Here is a 22737-nt window from a genome sequence, read left to right on the forward strand (position 1 = left end):
ATATTTATTTTATATATTTAAATGCCATTTAACAAAGAAAAATCAACCAAAAAAAATGAGTTCGCGTGTCAGAGGTTCGCCATCACTGTTGTAGTGTCTCTGTTCCCATTTGCTAGGAGGTAGGGAGATCCTTGCACAAAATTGTCATCAGTGTTAACTGGAGCCGTCTAAGTCAGTCCCGGGTGCAATAGCAGGACAATGACGGCCTTTGTATTCCTGTCTCGCGTTGTGTGCAGAATGCCATATCTGGCAAGAAGGGCCCGCTCCAACATAAGGAGGTAATTGGTGTTGGAGGGGAGATTTCACTTGTTTATTATGGCCAAGCTGGAGCATGCAGAAAGAATGAGCAGTCATCGCTGCCTCTTTTGAAAGATGCTCTCCAACCAGGTCAGAAATCTCTGACTAAAGCAGGTGTTTGAATGATATTTAACGGAAGATTAGACGTAGATACAACATATCAGCCAACTAATTCCACCTTAAACTCTCCTCACTTGTAGCATCGCTGCTCACCCAAATCTCATGACTAATTCCCGCTGTAGTCGGCTCCACGTGGTGGTGACAGGGGAGGTGACGATGGAGTGGTCTTGTCTCCATCGGTGTCTGCAGCAGCTGACACCTCACTGCTCCCCTTCTCCGTGAGCCCCAAGGCCACGCTCCCTCTCTCTTGTCTTCCCCCCACCTCTCGGCTCTTCCCCATCTTCCCCGGGTTCTGCTGCGTCTCCCGTGTCCTAAATGTGGAGCCCCTTGGGGGTCTTTGCTCCTGGGAAATCCTGTTCCCTCCCTCCCCCTTGAGAGCTCTTCCCTTCCTAGGGCTTCCACTTCCGGTTCAGTCTCCAGGCCTGGTTTGTCTCAGATGCCCAGGCCTATATTTCCTCACGAATGTCTCCCAGCCCCTCAACCTAAGTGATTGCCAACCAGAATCATGTCTTTTCCCCCACCCACACACAGACCAGCTCCCTCAACCATCACCCTGTCTCTACAGTAACATCCCTTTTCTGGTACGTGGCTGAAGGCATCCATGCTCACTGAACTCATCTCTCGCTTTTCTTTTCTACAAGCCAGTTGTTAGCTTCTCCTATACGGCCTTCCCTAGCGCTCACCTTAGAACCAGAGCTCCTCCCTCTCCTCCATCGCTCCAGCCACTCTGCTGCCCTGGATCGCCTCTCCTGCGACTTCTTTATAACATTTTCAGGTTAATCCTGCCCCTCCACCCCCCCACCCCCAGCCACAGGTGGGCATGGGGCAGGTCAGAGGTCAGGTTTCAGCCCTGGTTCTAGCATTGCTCACCGTGAGCTGTTTCCTCATCTATGAAACATGATGCTGTCTAGCTCCCAAATTTTCTCTAAGCCTTAAACAGAATCTTGATAGTATGTGGGCGATTATATATCGGAGTCCCTTAATTCAGTGCCTGGCATAGGTCTGTTTCTAAGTGCTGGTTTCTCTTTACTTTCTCTGTTTCCTGCTACATTATATTGACTTTTGTTGGCAGGATTGTTACTGCCCTCCATGATTTCATGGTGCCACCTACCTATTCAACCATGGACTCATTCAGCCGTTACCTCATTGAGACAATATTTACTGAGCATTTACTTCAGGGCACAAAGAGGAAATATACCATGAACTCCAACCCCTACCAGCCTGAGGGAATACCAGTCTCCCTCCCAAGTCCTCTGGATCTTTCTAACAAAGTCTGTTAGGCTCCCAGTCTCGGATTCCCTGTGGTTGGAGTTGGGATCTGGTGCTGACACCTCTACCTCTCAGGAAGTCTGCAGGGCTGACGCCCTCTCTCTGAAAGGAAAAAGGTCAGGCACTGTAAGCAAAGGTGAAACTCACCCTGCCCTCCCTCCCCGGTGTTTTCCCCAAACCCTTTCTGAGATGGAGCTTACAAGTAAGCGGGCAAGATGCTCGCCTCTGACATGGATAAGCTCGGCCCGCCGAGTCTCCATGCTCTTCAACGTGGACCTCCCAGGTGCCCCATTCAGCCTGCCTCACCCCTTCCCCGGAATTGCTGCACGGCTCATAGCCCTTTAAGACTGACTTACACCAGCCTTTCCTTGATGGAAGGGAGTGTCCATAGTGTATATCAACCTAAGTGAAGAAAAATATTAGGAATGGTCTTATTAGGAGGAAAAACAGTAGAAATAGTAACCAAAAGTATGTATTCTAGTGAGAAGGGAGCTGGCATTTAATTTCAGGAAAATAAGAGAGGCATGACTCACTTCCTATGGCAACCCGGTAAAGACAGTCAGATAGTGAGTAAGGGGAGAAACAAAGAGGAGGGAACAGCCGGGATGAAACACACCCCCTCCTCCGGGGTAAATCTCTGAGATCACTTTTGATCTCGGCAGCCTGCAGGCCCTGGGGTTCGCCTCTGATTTTCCCAGCTTTGAAGCTGGCCTGCTTATTAATAGCCACCGCGATGACAGAATCTGCTCTTTGTATTTAGGAGGAGGTTTTGTGATTGGTTTACTCGAGACACTGAAGATCCTGTCATCTTAAGACAAAGACTGACTTAACACCAACACTCGTGTGCTCTGAGGTTTGGGCTCATTCATCCACTCAGCACGTGTATTGAGCTGCAACCCATGCCAGGCACCATGCTCAGGGCCGGGCTGCAGCAGTCAGCCAAGCAGATGGTCCCGACCTGGGCCTCGTCCTGTGCAAGCTCAGCCAGTGTTCTGGAAAGGACGAGACAGCGAAGGTTTCAGGCTTCAGGCCACAGGGTCTCGGTCAGGACCCCTCAGCTCTGCACGGTCATGCCGAAGGAGCCACAGCTAATCCGTAAACAAATGAGCATGGCCGAGTTCCAATAAGACTTTATTTACAAAAACAGGCAATGGGCCAATTTGGTCGGCAGGCCCAAATTCTCTGACCACTGGCCTAAGGGATACATAGTCCACGTTGTTCAATTGGGACTATTTTGGTTGTAAGGACAGAAAATCCAATTGGAACTGACAAATCTAAGGACGGGCTGACTTCAGGTGCAGCTCGCTAGGGGCCCAGGTTTCTCTCTAGTTCCCAGCGCACCCTCTGCACTGGTGCCACGCTCAGTCCTGTGCTCTCTGTGGCAGCAAGACGGCTGTCACGCCCAGAATGACACCCTGGGGAAGCCCAAGGGATGAGCTTCCTGTCCCAGCATCCCTGTGACTCTGGTGACCTCGACATGGATCACAGCCCCACACCCCAAGCAGCCACTGCGTGGGGGAGTGGAGACTGGCGTGGCCCACCCCCACGCTTCAGCCCGGGACCTCGGGTGGCACAGAGTGGGAGGTGGAATGCAGTGACTAGAGGACTCCTGAGTGAATGCTGGGGACAGAACTCACAGCTGTCCCCTGCACATGTCTGTGCGCCCTGAATGAGTACCTCCGGGCCACCTTTGCTTGTAGGAGCTCTGTCTCTAATAGGGTTTCAGTTCTTCATCTCCATCGGGAGCTAAAGCATACAGCTTACATGCCAAATGCTGCCCAAAATTTTAGTATTTATCCACACACGTTTATTTCACGTCACAGCCTTAGTCTTCTGACTGGATGTTTAAAGTCTTTTTTTTTTTTAATTTTTTTATTGCTTAAAGTATTACAAAGGGTATTACATATGTGTCCTTTTTTCCCCCGCCCTTGACAATCCCCTGGCCTCCCCTACCCCCCAGTGTCTTATGTCCATTGGTTATGCTCATATGCATGCTGGATGTTTAAAGTCTTTGATTCACGAACAGATCGGCACAGTTGATTGGTGATTTTTCTGGCCTGCGACTGTCTTACGCATTCCCCACCTTTTCTCTGTGTGAGTCCTCACCAGTGGGCTTACAGACCCACTTGCTCTGTGGTGTCTGAGTCTTTTAACCACGTGGTCTGGATCCAGAGCATCTGCACCTGCTCACAATGCTCGGTTCTTCGTGCGCAGGCCGGGTTTTCTCCGGCACCAGGAAACCACTCCTCCGTGCTCCGCCTCACTGACCAGCGCCCCTCCTCCCGGGGAGCCCCAGGCCCACGGAGCCCCAGGCTTCACTCCCTCGGGTGGACTCAGGTCCCTTGAGCTCAGCCTCGGTTTTGAGGGGACACCAGTTGGAATAAAGAGCCGTAAGATAAACCCACACTGGAGGAAGAGGGGAAGTGAGGCTGTTAAAGGCTGTTAAGAAAATTGCGGTTACTATTTCCGTTTTCACTTTATGCGTTGGAATCACAGAGCACCCTCCTCAGAGCGGCTCTCTCGGCAGTTGCTGTGGCAACACAGAGCCCCTTAGCCCAGTACAAATGAAATTGCTCAGAAGGCAGTGTGTTTCTTCCCAGCTGCACGAGAGCATTTTGTTTTGCTCCATCTTTTACTGCTATTTCTTTCACTCTTCTTCTCCGAACCACATTGGAATTAAACATAAACCTATATGCTCACTTCCCTAAAAAGCCCCCGCAAAACCTCTTTGTTGCACAATGGCCCATCCTCAGAAACATCCTCCCCATTTCTGTTTGTATTATATGTGACCCTTCCCACAACCTCCTTCCCTGTGCCCCACCCTGCCCACCTCTCACCGCCTTTCACTACCCGAAGAAGCCCAATGTCTTTTTGATGCTCTCTACCTACCCCAAGCCCCCACTATAGTGCCCACCCATGTTCACCCTCCTTCAGAGTATATACTCTGTTCCAGAGCTACCTGTTCCTGCCCCAGCTCCTACCCCTACAACCAACCCACCAGGCAAGCTCAGCTTTATGGCCTTCAGCTCAGCCTGGTGTGAGGACAGGGTTCTGCATAAACTAATCCACAGTAAGGGGAGGCATCTGATATCTCCCTTCACCCTCCACGCATTTCCAATTGGTGGAAATCCAGGCTGGATGGAGAGAGACTTTTGATGAGCTCCTTCCCTTCCATGGAGCGGGGGGTCCCGCCTGGGAGCCAGAGCTGTCAGCAAGGGCCTGAGAAAGTCCCCACACGCCGACCGTCGTCAGTAGCCGGGAGATATAATACGTCTCAAAACCAGGTACTGCTGTTTTCCAAATGCATGGAGGTTTTAAGTATAAATTACAAATTGATTTAAAATCTATTCTGAATCCACACAGTCTTAATAGTGGTCCCGGGGCAATGCGGGAAAGTGGCCATAGAGGAGATGACATCAACAGGGTCCTTACTAGGTTCCTTTTCCTCTGCTTGCCCGGCCCCCAAAACACTTGTCTGGACTTTGCAAGGCAATATCAGGCACAGTCACTTTCCTGAACTGCTTCACTCTCACCTTAAAATACAATAATAAATGACTATGCGTTTCATTTAAAACATGTGAAAACACCACCACAGCACTTACCAGCAACAACTCACTACGTGGCTCCCCCGTTTGCTCCTCGTTGAGCGTGAACTCGGGATTGTGTACATTGAAGCAATAAAATAACCTGCTCCAGGCTCCGTCCAGAGGTTGTTTATGCAAAGCTGCCACCCCCACTCACTTGCTGTTTGTTACACAGCAGGAGGTGACATAGCTTTGACATGTTGGCCTGATTAATTGATACAGCGTTTTTCAAATAAGAACCCCATTAAATATGTTTTAGTTCTCCCTACACATTTTCAATGAAATTATAGATTTCCAAGGTTTACTTTTTTCAGCATCACTTTATCTCCAAAGACCCTCTTCACTTGAGTCAACTACATATTCTATATACTTTGTAGTCTCTCATTTATGCAAATGGGTATTTGTCTGATTATCCAGGATATAACTTTTACTTAAGTGGAATGCTGAACTCCAGGCATGGGTGTTCTTAGTCTTCATCCCCCATTTTTAAACTGAAGGGAAATATTGTCACTGCTCTGCCTTCGAGGGAAAGATGGGCAGTGTGTTGCCATGGTGCAAAAACTGCTATCTTTGGTCACATGGGTACCATGTTACACCCATACCATGTCCACTCAGCTTACAGGGGTCTTACTACATCATCGGAATGTCATTGTTTGTCATGGTGCCCTGGTGTTCTCCTTTTTCTTTCTAAAGGTGAGAATGTGAAGGAAAGTGGAGAGAGAAGTAACCTGTGGAGAGAGGGAGGCTTATGTCTCTTTGGTGTGATGTGGCTGAGGAGGTGGAAGAGCAGATGATTGTACATGGTGCTTTCTGAGGGCAGTGGGAGTGGAAATGAGCCACAGCAGTACTAGGAATTCCTTCCAGAAGTCCTCGAGTGAGAACAGACTTTGAATTTTTCTGCATTTAATAGTCTAGTCACACACTATCTACTAATGAAAGTTAATGCTCACATCTAATAATAAAGTAGATTTATATGTAAAATGTTTGATCTCCCTTAGTGAAGGAAGTGTATGTCCATCAAACTCTTTGCTTAGATCAATTCACATGTGAGCAGGAAGGAAGAAGAGAGAGTCAGAGGTGGGATAGAAAAATGGTAGCAGAGGTCAAAAGTGATATAAAGGACTATAAGCTAATTCTTTTCTTCCTCTTATATTGCCATATGGCACACTTAGGTATAGCCTTCACTGCCTGAATTCAAATGTGTGCTTGTGTGGCGGATTTGTGGAACTTTCATTTTAGTTTGGTTTGTGCCTTGCACTGGTATAGATTTTTAAAATTAGTCTTCTACATAAATCATTAATAAATTAAAATGTTATGCTAATTGGAGTGTATGGGGGAACCAAACCATATTGGAACCAATTGCTGCTGTCCTTGTTGTTATATTGCACTTTTTAAAAACAGAGCAAACACTAGATGGATGTCTGGAAGGAAGTAGTAGTACATCCCACCGCCTTTCCCCAGCCCCTGTTAGGTTTGGGAGAACACCAGTGTTTCGTGGGTAAAACGGCTCTAACTGCTCTGTCTGTGAGTTCCCTTTCCTTCTGGGGTGGGAGAAACGTTTCAGCATCTGGAAAGATTGCTTGAGGAACTGCAGAGCATGGTGGCTAAGGACACGCGCTTGAGAGTCAGACTCCTTGAATGCAAATCATGGCTTATGGCTCTGGGCTCACTCCCTGGCTGTCAGAAGGATCACACTTATTAAAACACTCAGACTTGGATCTGGCACATAGAAAATACTCCATAAATGGTTGCTGGTGGTAACATCTTACAAACAGAGTGAACCAGATTGGTTACCGTTTTCTATGACTTTACTAAAGTAACAGGGTTCTGCTTGGTATAATGATTTTTAAATTCAGGATTTGGGTTTAAGGATTCAGAGTTGTAATATTTTTCTGATTGATAGTCTCACTTATAGGTGAGGTAATGTTAGATTTTCAAAGAGCTCATTTTAAGTTCACTCAGATTCACTGAAATCATAAAAGCTAAAAAGAAAGGAGTAGACAGGAAGTAGAAATGCCTAGATCCTCAGTAAAAGTTGGGAAATATAGCATACTGAATTTAAAAAGTGATGGAAGGGATAGTGGTGATCAAAGAGCAACCTTGCTCACACAATTTTCTGCTGTCTGTGGCCTAGCCTCCAATAGAGGGAGACCATCAAATGTGAAAAGTGAAGTGGGGGCAAGAGTCAAGAAAACTATAAGCATCAACTAAAGGGTTTAAGTGCTGGGCTTGACCTCCAGAGCACTCAAAACTGAGGGAAGAGCTTACTAGTACTCTCCCTACCTCAATATTGGTGGCTCCATTCAAAAATGAGTTTTAATTTTTTTAAAGAAAAGGGAACTAGCATAAGGTCCTTGCTAGACTGAGAGAGAAAGAAGGAATGTAAGAAAAAAGCTAATAAAAAACACAGATCAAATGGGAAGTTACCCAAGAAACAGAGGGAAGGTTCAGACAAAGTATAGTTCTTTATAACAAACAGTCCTTCACAATGTCAGAGCATTTACAAAACACGCTCACATATCTCTCTGTCAAGGAAAAAGCTGGGGGGAGATAGAGAAGAAAAAAGAAGGGATATGTGTTTAAAGAGGATATAAGTCAACAGACAGAGATGAAAAGTGATCTCTCAGATCTTAGAGAAAATAGTAGACAAAAATCAAAAGATTACCGAGATTGAAACCATATTAGAAGAAACAAAAATAGAAAAATTATAACTGAAAACATCCAAGGAAATACAGTGATCAGACTAAAGGAAATCCCACAAAATGAAAGGAAAATATAAAATAGATATAAAATTATAAGAAAGTAAAACAATAGATAAAAGTATAATTATGGAAGATTACCAAAGAAGAGTCTATACATGCAAAATTTGTATTCTTGGAGAAAAAAGCAAATAGAAAAAGATCCATATGTAATATGAACACAGAACAATAATAGAATACAAATAATTCTAACAGAAGAAACTTTTCTTCAGAGAATTGAATTTAAAGATAGAAAGGGCACACACAATGTCTTGGGAAAATTGATACAGAATAATTAATACCAAAACATATTGCAGTGAAGCTACTGAATCAAGGAAAAAGAAAATCACATGGGTCCTGGCCGATGTGGCTCAGTAGGTTTGGTGGCGTCCCGTGCATGGAAAGATTGCTGGTTCAAACCCAGTCAGGCACATGCCTGGGTTGCAGGCTCGATCCCAGTGGTGGGGTGTGCAGGTGCAGGAGGCAGGCAATTGGTGCTTTGCTCTTTCTTTGATGTTTCTCTCTCTCCCTCTCCCTTCCTGTCTCTAAAAATCAATAAAAATATTTAAAGAAAAAAGAAAGAAAATCACATGGGCATCCAAGTAGAGAAAGAAAGTCATATTCAATATGGAAAAAATTTTAACCTGGTTTCAGACTTCACCATAGCTATCTGTAATACTAGAAGACATTGAAAAAATGTCTCTAAGTATAGAGAGAAAGTGGGATCGAAGAATTTTTATACCCAGCCAAGTAGTCTTTCAAATGTATAGGCAAGTGGGCAGACTTTCTTAACAAACAAGGTTACAAGCAGACACATATCCTTTTTAAAGGAGTAGTAGCTCAAAATTTCAGAGCCAATGTTGAGTGATAGAAAAATATAGTTAATAGTAGCCTGTGAACCCTCAATAAATGTTGGCCTTAAGATCTGATTTATAAAGCATGTGTTTTCCTGCGTTTTTGCCTTTCATTTGAGTCAGCTGACAGATGTAACTATCAGACTTAAGTCCAAGAAGAAAATGTGGGAAAAATCAAATATTGCATCAGTGGGAAATATCATGTTTCATTATTTGCTTTTCTTTTAGGTATAAATCACAAGATTAAAACATTAAAAAAACACTTTGCCAAAAAGTGAAAAATTATATTCTAGCATGTTCACCATGGGCTTTTAGTAGGGAATGAAATGATTAGAACACATTTCTTTCTTAATTCAGTCAGTAAAAAAAAAAAAAGCTAGGAATTAAAGACTAGTAATTTTAAATCATCCTCAGTAAATCCATGGACTTGTCTAACTGAATTTAGTTATGCATATATTCATAGTAATTCCTTTATTTCTAGATATGTCCACTGAATTATCATTTACAAGATATACTGCAAGTCAGCTTTAATATTCAGTTAAGTCATACACAGCACCATGCAATGGATTTTTAAATTCTATCGCGTCTCAGATTAGGAGGAAGAAAAAGAAAGAATGATAGCTAGCTAGATAAAGACACCGAGACATACACCCTCACATTCATGCTCATACTCATGGACCTCTTCATCCTGCTCCGGGCATGTCTCTTCCACCTGCCCCACTTGTCTCTATCTTTAGCTCTGAGCGAGATGAGTGGGATGAGCCCTCAACCTCTGCCCTACCAGCCTGTGGCCATCAGTTGTTGAGCGCAGAGCTGACTGTGTCTGGAGGGAGAGGGAAACCCATGAACTAGAGCCGCTCACAGTGACGAGGGCACTCTGGTCTCCCCACAGTGCGGAGACTTGGAGACAGTGGTATAGATTATCCTTCATTCATATCTTCATAACCATATGGATTCTGTCGAGCGCCCAGGTGCCTAGCCCTGTTGGGGACATGTCTTAAAGCAGTGACGGGCTGCAGATTGTCCTCCAATCACAGTGTGTTGTGATCATGGCCCACATCCTGGTCAAGAAAAGGTATGGGGTTAGCCCAGTGTGTGCATCGTGATGGAGAAGAGAGTGCAGGTATTGTACTTCTCCAGCGCTGAACACGGTGGCACCAAGGGTTTTAAAGAAACAAACTGCTGGTACAGGTACTGTCCCTCCCAGACTCACAAGGACAAGCTGGGTACCTTTTGAGTTTGTACTGTGCTTCCTCTTATTTTATTATCTGGTTTTTGACCACGTGTAACAGACTTATCTTTGTGATGAATAGGTATTATTCTGGGATTTGTTAAAGTCAAAACAATTGTTTCTGTGTATATAAATAAATAAGCTGTCTTTTTTTTTTTCCACTTTAGATAACTTACATACGACAAGAATACGAAACAAAATTCAAAGGGTTGATGCCAGCTTCTCTAAGACAAGAACTTGAAGACACCATTTCCTCCCTGAAGTCACAGGTAATTACCAGAATCCCGCATTCCCGAGGGTGTAGGGGATTTATCCGGAAAAGACACTTGCGCATAACGTCTATCCTGAAGTGAAGCCAGAAACCCATGTGATGCCACGGCATGGCCTGCACCCAGAAGGAATTGTTGTTGTTGTTTTTCATTTTTGTCTTACTAGTTTAAGAACCCATTGTCTCAATAAGATTTTCTTAAAAGCACCCTTGAAATTGAAAACGTATGGTCACTTTTATTCATTTAGTCTACATTCCTCTACAGCCTCACCCTTTTATTCTTGGTGCCAGGCCCAGAGTGCCATCGCTTAGCACATTGCTGACTCCTGGGTGTGTACATGTGGCGAGAAACAACGCACAGTGAAGTCAGAGTATTTTTATTCTGCTGTATTTTAATGCATTTTAAATTCAAGGCAGAATAATGACAAGGTATTCAAACAATTAGGTTAAATATTTCTTGCTGAAATGTGTAGTTCTTGGTAATTTATAAAATAAAATATGAGCGAGAAAACCAATTTAAATGTATATAGTTAAAGTTATTTTAAAGCTTCCAACATAAGTTTCCTCTATAAAGTCCTATGAATATATATATATTTCTCTATGTTTTATATATTGCTTGTCTACTGAGCTTTTTAAAACTCTAACATGAGAAAGAGTTCACATATTCCCATTTCTAACACACTTAGAAATTTAAAACATATATTTTTTCATACATCAACTATGTTCCCTCTGTATTTCTCAGAATCTTTGTATGGCTGAGATTGATTAAAACACTAGCCAGGACCCAGAATAGCCAAAAACCATTTTGGAAAATAAGAATAAATTTGGAGGATTCACATTTCCCAATTTCAAAACTTACTACAAAGCTGTAATAATCAAGACAGTGTGACATTGGTTAAAGAAGAGACATACAGAGCAATGGAGTAGAATTGAGAGTCCAGAAAAAAATGCCTACATTTGTGGTCAATTAATTTTCAACAAGGGTTCCAAGACAGTTCAATGAGGAAAAGATAGAAAGAATGTTGCTTTTACAATTGGATAACCCACATGCAAAAGAATGAAGCTGAGGCCCTTACAGGTTATGCACAACTTAACTCAAAATGGATCTGAGACCTAAACATACTGGTAAGAGCCCAAACTGTAAAACTCTTAGAAAGAAACACTAAGAAAAAGTCTCAGATAAAAAGGGAAATCTTTGTACCTTAAATAAGGTATTTTTTCAGCGATGAGACCAAAATTACAGCAGCAGGAGAAATAAATAGATGAATTGCATTTCATCGACATGTAAAACTCTGTACTTCAAAAGACACCATTCAGAAACTGAAAAGTCAAACCGTGGGTTTGCAAGTTACTTATCTAAGAAACTTTTTTTTTAAAGACCACATTTTTGTGGGGAAAGGCTCCATGAGGGAATGATGTCTTTGCTCCCTGTGCCATGGAAGGTGCCTGGCACATAGTAGGTGCTCAGTAAGTGTATTTTCAACAGAAATAGATGATGTAGTTTGATGGCACTCACATAGCTATTTATCATGTGCAAGACAAAATGTGGAGCAAATTTTAGCCGTTGCTTTTCTATTTCCCTCAGTAAAAAGCCTCTTCTCTGAAAACGAAATGTCCATTCTATCTGTGCTGCTGGCCGACTGCTGCTTCTGTGGCTGAGAGGTTTGGCTGTGCTCGCCCTGCGTAAAAATGGGTCCTAAGGCGAGTGCTGCCTAGGAAGGGTTACCTCCTCTTTGTTTAGGTGAAAAGCTCCCTGGAGTGTGGTTTTACCCATTAACCTTGTCGGAGAGCTTCCATAGGGTCAGCTAGGTAAGGCCTGGCACCTTCAGAAGAGTGTTTTTTAGAAAAAAGAAAGGAAGGAAGAAATCTGATACCCACCTGCAGGGCTTCTGTTGTCATTCATATCATTTCAAACTGGATGTTGACCCAAAGAGAGAGAGAGAGAGAGAGAGAGAGAGAGAGAGAGCGCCGTTGCCTGGGCCTCAGCATTGGCAGCTGCGTGGGAGGCACGCCCGCAGAGCGAGCACATTTAGTGGGAAGCACAGGTGCCTGTGTGTTTTGAAAATTGTTGGAATTCCGATTGCAAAGCACCATGGGGGAAGGGAAGCTGAAATGTGCGATCCTCGCATCTGTCAACATTATCATTGTCCTGTGGGTCATGTGAGCAATTGGATAAAATTAAGATGACGGTGATAATACAGCTAAGGGAAACCGAGGGAGCGCTTGGCTATGGACCCACTTAGAGACTGCTTTCCTCGCGTGTGAGCACTTTCTCTGTTCTGCCAGCTGTACTCTCCTGCTTAACTATGTCTCCGAAGCAAGCGTTGCCATGGTTTCAGTTCAGACCAAAGAGACGAGAGTAAACAATTCCAAAATGATCAAATACCACTGGCTCTTGATTCCATCAAGCCATGGTACACGTTATCCCCAAACAGTTTCTGCTTGGTCCTAGAAGGTGCTCTTGAATTTATAATAGAAATTTATGCTTCAAACTAATCAAACCACGTTGTAAAGGTCTGACTTCAGAGAATATGCTGAGCCACCTAGTCTCCTCCACCCCCCACCACCCCAGCTGTGAGCTCTGCACTAGGGAGGCAGTTCTGATAGTCGCTCCACCTCATCCTCATGACCTTGGGAGGCGTCTGTCATTAACCACGTTTTGCAAATGAGGCATCAAGACTTTAAGTAACTTTCCTAGAGCCATAAAGGCCAAAGCAGGAATTGAACCCGAGTTGGCATAACTCCAGACAAAACCCAGGCTCTTTCCACTACAAAATGCTGTCTTCAACCTCAGGGAATCCCCAGGATGGATTGAGGTTTCCAGAAGGCCGTAATTTTCTCTCCACTCACTCATTCACTCATTCACCAGCTGGGGAATACCAGCTCCACGCCCAGCCCTGTGAAAGGAACTGGGGGCCAGAGACGAGGAAATGTCATCCTCACCCTCCGAGAGCTCAAGGTCTCAGGGAGAGATATGAAAACAACCACAAGGCCGTGCAAGCAGTGCTGATGAGTAGAGCACAGGAATGCCGAGGAGGGGCCCCGAGGGTGCCCAGGCTGGGGCGGGAGCAGTTGGGAGGAGCCGAAGAGTTCAGTGATGTTTGATGTTTGAACCACATAGTGGAGGATGGATAGGAGATAGTTAGCCAACTATTCCAAAAGAGGAACAGCCTGTGTCAACAGGTACACAAGTTAGGGATGGTGGGAAGGCATGAGGGGAGATGGAGCTGCAAAGAGAGGCCAGATCACAATGGCTCTGCGTAGGCATCTGAACTTGATTCTGTAGCCTCTGGTGGGCTTTCAGTGGGGACGTGATGTGATCCGATGTAGAAACACAACGTAACATCCAGCAAATCCTCTGAGTTTCATCTGGGAACCACACTGTTTGCACATTATTGCTATTTAAGCCACATCAGCTCCTCTTATACAAGGCCTCTTCTCCAGGTGAACTTTCTGCAAAAGAGAGCGTCCATCCTTCAGGAAGAGCTGACCACCTACCAAGGCAGAAGGTATGGCCGTGATCAGAATGCCTGCTGATCGCTGATCGGTTTGCGTGGTTTGCACCTGTGAGTCTCCTGTCTTGACAGTCAGGTCTTCATTAACATTCTTAAACATATCAATTTTGAAAAACAAAGGCTTATTTTTAGTAAAGAGCCTGTCTTTGAGAAGTCACCACCTCTTGTAATCACAGTGCTTAGTCAGGACGATCAGAAGGAGATGAGAGAATCCGCAGGCGTCTGCAAGCCCGGGCCTCACTTGGGTCGTCAGGACAAGAAGTTGTCTTGCAGCCCGGTTGCAGGATTAAGGAGGCAGTGTGATCCTTTTAAGATAGCGAGATGACGCAATTCTTAGTGTGGTAGCCCACATCTCCCAAGTCCTGTGTCCCGTGGGCGATTGGAGCTCTTACAGGTGTTCTCAGACCAGAACAGATAAAAGAGGAGGGGCCACTAACTGCGGGAGAGTGGGGGAGTGGGGAGGGGGGAGATCAGTGATTCAGTGATGTCACCACACTCCCAGCGACTCAGTGCCCCAGGTGTACTTCTCAGGGAGTCACGGGACCCTCTGTCAGAGGTTCCCAGAGACATTGTGACATAGACCACGTTTACCTGCTGATGTAGTCACACTGCCCCCCTCTCTGCAGGGAAAGACTGAGCCATTATATAGCATTACATTAAAGTAAGACCCTGTGCATCATGAACTTCTCAAAAGATGCTGTTGCTTGGTGTAGAGAGGAGTTGACTCCTCATGGGCACAGATGATGACACTTTGATATCAGATATTATTTTTAGCCTCCTTCCATCCAGCTCCTCTTTTTTTTATAAATATGTTTTTATTGATTTTGGGGAGAGAAGAAGGGGGAGGGAGGGAGGGAAGGAGAGAGATAAAGAGAGAAACATTGTTTGGTTGTCCCCCACACACGCCCCAACCAGGGATTGACCTGGGTATGTTCCCTGACTGAGAATCACACCACCACCTTTTGTTTTTTGTTGTTGTTGTTTTTGTTTTTTAAATATATTTTTATTTATTTCAGAGGAAGGGAGAGGGAGAGAGATAGAAACATCAATGATGAGAGAAAATCATTGATTGGTTGCCTCCTGCACGCCCCCTACTGGGGATCGAGCCCACAACCCAGGTATATGCCCTGGTTCACAGGTCAATGCCCAACCACTGAGCAACACCAGCCAGAGCCTATCCAGGGCCCGTCCAGCTCCTCTTGAATGAAAACATATTTTATAACTGACATGCCCATTAGACCTAGAGCAGGTCCTAACTGAGATTTCGGATTTCCAGGTAACTGTGAGGATTCACCCGAGTAACAGAGCATAGATGGCTTCCGTGTCCAGGCTGTTCTGTGGACTGCTAGCAGGTTTGAAGATTTGGATAGTGTGACGTAAACTGTGAGATCAGTGGCACTTTTTAATACTTAAGTGTAATTAAGATCATAAAAACATGCATCACTCATATACTACTAGGGTGGTTTAATTTGTGTCTGCCTAAGTTATTTTTTTAACACTCTTTTATCTTCATACTGTGTGTTTGAGTGTGTTCTGAGAATTGCTTATATTGGGAAAAGAAATGATTTCCTATAATTTGTCTGGTTAATGCTATCGCATAGAATTTTACCTGTTGCATATGATCAAAATCACGTTTTGTAGTATCATATCAAAATTTTTAACATGTTTACATTGTTTTCATGTTCATATTCATATTTTATTAAAGCATTGTTTTCTACTTGTCAATTTTATTTCTACATTTTGTTGTATCTCGTTTGCTAAAACAAATATGACATCTGCATGGTATTTTCCCTAGAAAGTACTGACAATCTCACATTATACTCTGGGGGGGAAAAAAAAAATACCTTATGTCGTGGCAAGGATCACATCCATAAGCAGTGTGTTTATTTAGGTTAAAACCCCCTGGGTTGCCTGTCCAAGTATTTGTCATGTTGGTCTCTAAGCTGATCCAGGGGCAGAAGAGTGTAAGAATTTTAAGAGCAGCTATGGTTTTATTGTGACTTCCTTGATCTCTCTTTCATGGTGGTGGTTTTCATTATGATATTAGTGGGAGCACATAGGCAAGGACACCCAACACACTGGCAAGTGTTGGCACCATGACCTGCGATGGGTCCGATGGATCCCATTTTCACGGTGAGGTAATGTGGTCTTGCTCCCAGGCGTGGATGCTTCTGGCACTGCCAGAGGTCAGTGAGCTGTTCAGTGCGATTGGTTAGCCCTGATTTGCAGAGGAAATTGTGAACTGCGGTGGACGGATGCTCACTATGCTTTGGACTGCATTGTGGTGTGCGCAGGGCCCTTTGAGGCACTAAACGTCTGGACCGTGGGCGGGGCTGTCATCGTCGGGGCTGCCATAAAGGACCAGGCCAGACTTTTATTTACACTTCTTCAAAATGCTTTTCTCTTTCCCACGCCCAGTTCTATTGTTTGCTGCCCAAGGATTAATTACCCTCTTTTGCACTGTAACTGAGACATGGAGACGATAAGGAAGCCACTTTCAAAGCCAGGGCCATGGGCCTAAACGCTGCCTCGCGGCCAACAGTGGGAGGCCTGGCATTCTGGCACGAAGTCATGGGTGCCCGTCGGCTCTCTGCCTGGTCATGTTCACCCTGACTCCTCCTCCAGAAATGTGTTTCCACCCTTTAAAAGATGAGATTTTTCTTGCATATACAATAAATCATTGTCCAGCTTAAAAATTATCCAGGTGACAGCAAGATTATAGCAGATGCTGTTAAAACTGCCTGTCCAATAAGGACCATGATCCCAGACTAGGATTTAGTACTCGCAGGGAAAGATTAGGGCCACGTGATTAATTTAACTGCTTCTCTACAGACTGTGAAAAGCAGGTTGAAGCTCACCAGATTTCACTAGTACGGTTGTTAGCGGCGTGACGTGAAAACCTTTGTGAGTTGCATTGTGTGCTGGACTTGGAACTTCCACTCCAGAATATTTGTTTTCCATGAGTAAATATCAGTAGGTGTTTTGGAAGTTTGCCTGCTATTCTTTCTTTTCCTTATTTCAAGGGTTATGAAATTACAAACACTGGTGAACCTTTGACATTCCCCAGATCCTGTTTCCTCGCCGAAGCGTGTCTTATACATCTGGGAGTAGACGGCTGAAACTTTAGGTCGGCTTGATTGTATGTGATAGGAATATGGGGCTGACACTAATGTTTCTGTGAAGGTCCTCTGACAAAGGAAGAGAAAGGAAAATGACGCTTGGCATGTTTAAAATTCCTTACAGAATCGAGCACTGAATACATAAATGGCTACTGAAAGAGAAGGCAAGTGCTTAGGAATTAAATTATAAACACCGTGCCTTATTATACAACCATCTAAGATTTCATCCTTTCTTTCATCTGCTGGGAGATCAGTTGTTCATCACAAGGACCTAATTTAGTTCCATTTCAAGTTCCTATTGGCTGCTGCACCTGGGTCGTCCACCTGTGCTTTTTCCATCTCAACACGCGATTGTCAACAGGTAGTGGTTGGTACGGCCTTGGCAGCAAGCTGAGCCGAAGGAGAGCTGTGGGGTCACAGTGGTCTCGGTGTGTGTTCCTGTCCAGCTGCGGGATGGGGCGTGGGAAGGGTTACCATGACGTTAGCTGTCAATCACCTACGTGTCTGTTGGAGTCTGCCATTCCTGTGTCACCACGCAGGGAGCCCCTGCAGGGCTCTGACCTCCCCACACAACAGTCAGCTCCTCAGTGGGCAGCCCTCCAGGGCACAGTGGGGGGGAAAGGAGAACTGAGGGGGGAGAGAGGATGGACGGGCTTGCTTCGGAGTTTGTACAAAAGAATTGAGTTGTGACGCAAAGTCAACAGCTCAGATTCAAACATGATCCTGTAAAGTCACATATTAATAGTGAGTTTTTCAGAAAAGGCATATGCTTATAGTGGTGGGCAGCCTCATTAAGGGAACCTGCAGAGAAAGTGCAGAAGAAGAGCTGAGTTTGAATGAACAATTAACAGCCCTCTTATTGAAGTGCATCGCCATCCTCGAAGGTCTTTCTCCGAGTAGAAAGGAAAGGTAAAACATCAAAACTGGGGGGAGAAAAGTTTCAGAACGCAAGGTCATTTTAACTCGTGGTTTCCTTTCAAGAACTGTCTCTTCTCAGCTTTCATATTCTGTTCAGAAAGGTCGTCTCTTTTAAGCCTTGTCATTACAGACAGTTTGTTCTTTAAAGTGGATTATCAAAGGGTGTAGAAATTGCAAGTTACTGAAACTAAAATGCGTGATCAATTTTAAGTCTGCTAACTAAAGCTTCCTTAAAACGGGGTGTCTTATGTCCTGGCAGCCCCTTTGATAAAACCAGAGAGAGGCACATGGTTGGTCAGTTCAAAGTGGGCAAAGAAGATAATTAGATAAAACTTCTTTTCAACTATTGAAGTGGCTCTTGGATGTGGAGACTTGATTAAGAAGCTGTGGCGTAGGCTGGAATGGTTTTTGAAAAGTAAAAATTTTGATCCCAGATTTTGACCTGTATTAACATTCTTCACTATATTGTTTTAAGAACAGAATCAAACTTCTGCTCATACTATGTACCTCTCACATGGAGGAAGAGAAACGGCACTCGTCACATAAGACTGGAGGGGTTTTAAAATCTGGGTCCCTCATCGATATCTAGATCAGTTGAAAATTCCATCTTCAGACATTTCCGTTTTAAGCCAGGATTTTTATCACGCGAAGGGTTTAACACCGAAGGCCCAAGATGTTGCTGTAGACCAAGCATGTCAAACTTGTGGCCCGCCAGCCACGAGTTTGACATGCTTGCATAGATGCTGCTGCTTTTAGAACTGAGCTTAGCCTGAATATCAGGCTAATAAATGCGCTTCTGTCCTCTCCGGGAGTCTCCCGTTCAAGAGAGGTCTCGGGGAGCACAGCTCGCTGGACACAGACCTGGTGGAGCAGAAAGAGAGGGCTCGCTGGTGAGCAGCCTGACACGGGCAGTTAGCTAATGTGCGGTGGCGTGAGTGGCACCATTCTGTCCCGACTCCTCACTTCAGCGGGAAGGAAGGAGTTCACAGGGGAGGCCACCGATTAGCGTGGTGTCCTTGGGCGGCTTTCTTCACCAATCTGGACCTCACTTCTCTAACCTGTAACATACAGGGTTACCCTAGATCGCTATCTCCCAGACCAGTGGTCAGCAAACTGCGGCTCGCAAGCCACATGCAGCTCTTTGGCCCCTCGAGTGTGGCTCTTCCACAAAATACCACATGCGGGCGCGCACGTACAGTGCGATTGAAACTTCGTGGCCCATGTGCAGAAGTCGGTCTTTTGTGGAAGAGCCACACTCAAGGGGCCAAAGAGCCGCATGTGGCTCCCGAGCCGCAGTTTGCCGACCACTGCCCCAGACTACGCTTTACCCCTCTCGTTCACTGTTTCTCGAACTAGTTTTCCATCAGCCCTGTCCTGTATGATTCGTCTCACATTTAGGAAGGATGGCAAGCTGTATCCCCTCTTGAAGAAGCAGATCTATGTCACTCAGTCATTCATTTAAGAAGTAGTGATTGGTTGCCTATGTGCTACACAGCACATTAACCACCTCCAATTTAGTGGCTTAAAACAATCACTTACCGTCTCTCTCGGTGCTGAGATTGACTGGCTCAGCCAGGCCGTTCTCACTGGGTGTCAAGCCACTGCAGCCAGATGTTGGCAGGGGCAACAGTCACAGGAGGCTCCCTCATGGGGTGGCTGCCAGGAGACCCTCAGGAGGCCAGACATGGCAGCCACCAGCCACAGAAGGCCTGGGCCCAGCGAAGGCACAACCTCACTCCTGCTGGATTCTGTCAGAGACAGAGCCTGCCGGCGTCGGGGGTGAGGACACGGGCCCGGCAGTGTCACAGGATCTGGGGCCATCTCGAAGCTGCCACACCCTGTAGGAAAGAAACCTGCCTTTTCTTGCACCTGGAATCTGTCCTAAAACTATTTGGTCCATGGAATCATTTTTCTGGGGTCCACGTATTTTATGATACAGGTTCCTTCGAAATATTGATTCGAGAAGCTGAAATCTAGGTGATGGCTATTAAGTGTCTTCCTCTGCAAAACCCTGCGAGCCTGTGTGTAGTTCTGCAATCGCGGGTGGAATGATGGACTTGGAAACACTGCTTGGGAAGCCCCGCAGTGGGAGTTTCAACAAGGCCATGGCTTCCTCTGATTCCTTCCAAAGATGGTAGTAACCTCAGTTGTATGTTCCTTTCAGCTCCTCTCTGTGCGGGGCTCGGTACGCATTGCTTATCGTAATTATCACCACAAGTGTATCGTCACAAGGTCCACCGGAGCCCGTGCCCTGTGCTTAGCAGGTGGAAGGACCTGACCTTGATGAGCCTGGGAGGGAAAACCTCCTGAACCACAGGACACTTACCAACTACTCAGCCAAGGAGAGCATCACCATCCAGATGAACAATGCATCGGCCTCCCAGTTGCCGTGGGGCTGAGTTCTCTCTCTTAGCCCAGCTCTGGGCCCTCACCATTCTCACCATGAACCTGGGTGGGGAGTGTGGACGAGGAGAGGAAACCTGGGCCACCGCTTTGCCCTCTAACTCTCCATTCTCACAGTCAACCCAGCCTGGTGATCAGCGTGTGTTTTGAAAGCATCCAGTCGGTTGGTTTGCCTGGAGTACAGCTCTGTTAGCCGCAGAGCCTGGCCGTCAAAGGGTGAAAGAAGATGGAAAAGACTCCGTTTCCTTAGGAGGAGGAAATACTCTCCTCAGTGTGGGAGACAGTCCTGAGAAGCTGGTACTTTTTGCAGAAGTATCTTGACATCAACTGAGATTTCTCAGAAGCGAGATGGCATTACCCAGCCTCGCCGCTGCGGGCTGACTGAGCTGTCATTTCCCTGACACCCGCCCCCTTGTTGCTCTTCAACTTCGGTATAAACTCGGTTCCAGTCCGGTTCCCCTTGAACACTTAGGTTTTCCCAGCTACTGCAGTGTCACAATCCTGTGTGAAATCCTTCTCAGAACCGATCACTTGGCCCACGACACATCATTGTGTTTGTAATGAAAATATTTACCCAAGCCGGGCGCAGCGGTTCCTGCGAGGAGCCTGGGCGGATTGCCTCACCGCGTCTGCAGCTGCTCCCGCAGTTAAGGATCAGCCCGGAGTGATCCCTCTTGCAACCTGAGGGAACCTCTCTCTGACTGAGTTCCCACTTGCCTTATCTGATTTTCTCCTGCATTTTTATTGATGCATTTGGGCATGTCAGTTTGGAAGCTGCTAGAATACAAAATCAGTGGATTAAAGGAAGTTTTTTTCTTTTGAAGTCCTTTCTACAATCTTTTTTGGAGGGGGTGTGTGTGCATGTGTGTGCACATGTGTGTAATTTTTTAATAAGCTAATTAAGATAGCAAACCTAAGCAGACCTCCCACCGCTGGCCCCTACTATTAGGTGCTTTGCCTAAAACCACGTCATGCTCACCCTCCCTGCCTTTTCATGGGTAGAGGAGAAAGAGTAATTGGCGCACATCCATCTCACATTGTAATTATTGTTCTCTCTGTGATATAACCTCTAACACATGAGGAGCGTTTTCACTTCGAGCAAACTGTAGGTTGAATTCAGTTCTTCAAAAGTTGGATAAATCTGCTCCAACGTTAAGTGCCCCGCAGACCTTGCAGAGTGCCTCATGCGAGCCTGGGACTGTGAGACGCACGGAGACCTGCTCCCTGCCTGGGAAGAGCTTGTGATCCTTGAGGGGAAATAAGACATGGAGAGAAGAGGAAGAAAAAAAACAAACACAAGAGAGAACAGGACGTGTATGGCAAAAATGCCAAATATTGTGGAAATTCCAAGGAAGCAATAACATTTTGAAATCAATTCTCATAGGAGGAGGTGACTCAAACTTGACATTGGGATAGAGTAGGATTTCCATAGGGAGACATGTGGGGAGGGCATGCCATCCGGATGGCGGGTGCTGGGGGAAAGGTGGGGTGAGAGAAGACTTCAGAGATGGGCTGGACTCAGGTTACAGAAGTCAGTTCACGTTTCCATAGGGAGACATGTGGGAAGGGCATGCCATCGGATGGCAGGTGCTGGGGGAAAGGTGGGGTGAGAGAAGACTTAAGAGATGGGCTGGACTCAGGTTACAGAAGTCAGTTCACACTGACCACGGCAGCCCGGGCCAGGCCTCACCGTGGTTAAGGGCTGTGGGGTCAGAGGGATCTGGACTTGGGCCAGTTGCTTAGCTTCTCTGAGTCTCAGTTTCCTTATCTTAGAAAACGGAGGAAAGGGTAGAACAAGGTTGTGAAGATGGAATGAGATAATGCGTTCAACGAGTCTAACATGCAATAAGCATTCGATACTGTGGAGGCTATTTTTATCTTCTGACAAGCCTCAATAATTTCATGAGATAAGTGTTAGACTTGGGGAAACTGAAGCAAAGAGAAGTGTGGACATTTGCCCAAAGCCATGATTCTCACACATGGTGAAAGCCGACGTTGGAACGGGTGTCTGTCTCACTCACGCACTGTTGCTCCTTTTACCACATCGCATCGCCTCTGTGGGTGGGTGAGGAGCGGCTCGGACTTTATAAGCAGCAGGGAGCAATGGGAGGGTTTTGAGCAGGGGAGTGACACTATCAGAAATTGCGACAGAGCATTTGCCTAACAACCCCACGAGCAAGACCGTTCGGAGGAGATAAGAGCTGGAGGCAGAGGGAACGGTGGGAAATGTGTGCAGGAGCCTAATAAGATGGGCCCCATCCCATGGAAGGAGCATTTGTCTGTCTGTGGACGGAAAGTAGGTCAAAGGTTCAGGAGCTACCGTGGCACCTGAATGAATGAGATGACTGTGCAAGAGAAAGAAACAAATGTGAGGCCAAGTTTTCCAGTCTAAAAAGATGCAGGGGGGAGATTTGAGCCGGG

At 45.7% G+C, this 22737-nt stretch overlaps 1 protein-coding gene across 3 annotated transcripts in view; it reads left to right on the plus strand.

Annotated features, from left to right (window-relative positions):
- The window catches only part of CEP112 (centrosomal protein 112kDa), a 323660-nt gene that overhangs the window by 262750 nt on the left and 38173 nt on the right, over positions 1 to 22737 (plus strand). For 2 of the 3 annotated variants that reach the window (XM_005858692.2, XM_005858691.2), the window contains 2 exons: positions 10261 to 10362; positions 13806 to 13870. In XM_005858692.2, the coding sequence (XP_005858754.2) occupies positions 10261 to 10362; positions 13806 to 13870 (167 nt within the window). Of the gene's footprint in view, positions 1 to 10260; positions 10363 to 13805; positions 13871 to 15152; positions 15592 to 22737 lie in introns of those variants that run through there. The other variant, XM_014532494.1, reaches the window with a different exon arrangement.

The sequence above is a fragment of the Myotis brandtii genome, unplaced genomic scaffold, assembly GCF_000412655.1.
Source record: "Myotis brandtii unplaced genomic scaffold, ASM41265v1 scaffold120, whole genome shotgun sequence".
Taxonomy (NCBI): Eukaryota; Metazoa; Chordata; class Mammalia; order Chiroptera; family Vespertilionidae; genus Myotis; species Myotis brandtii.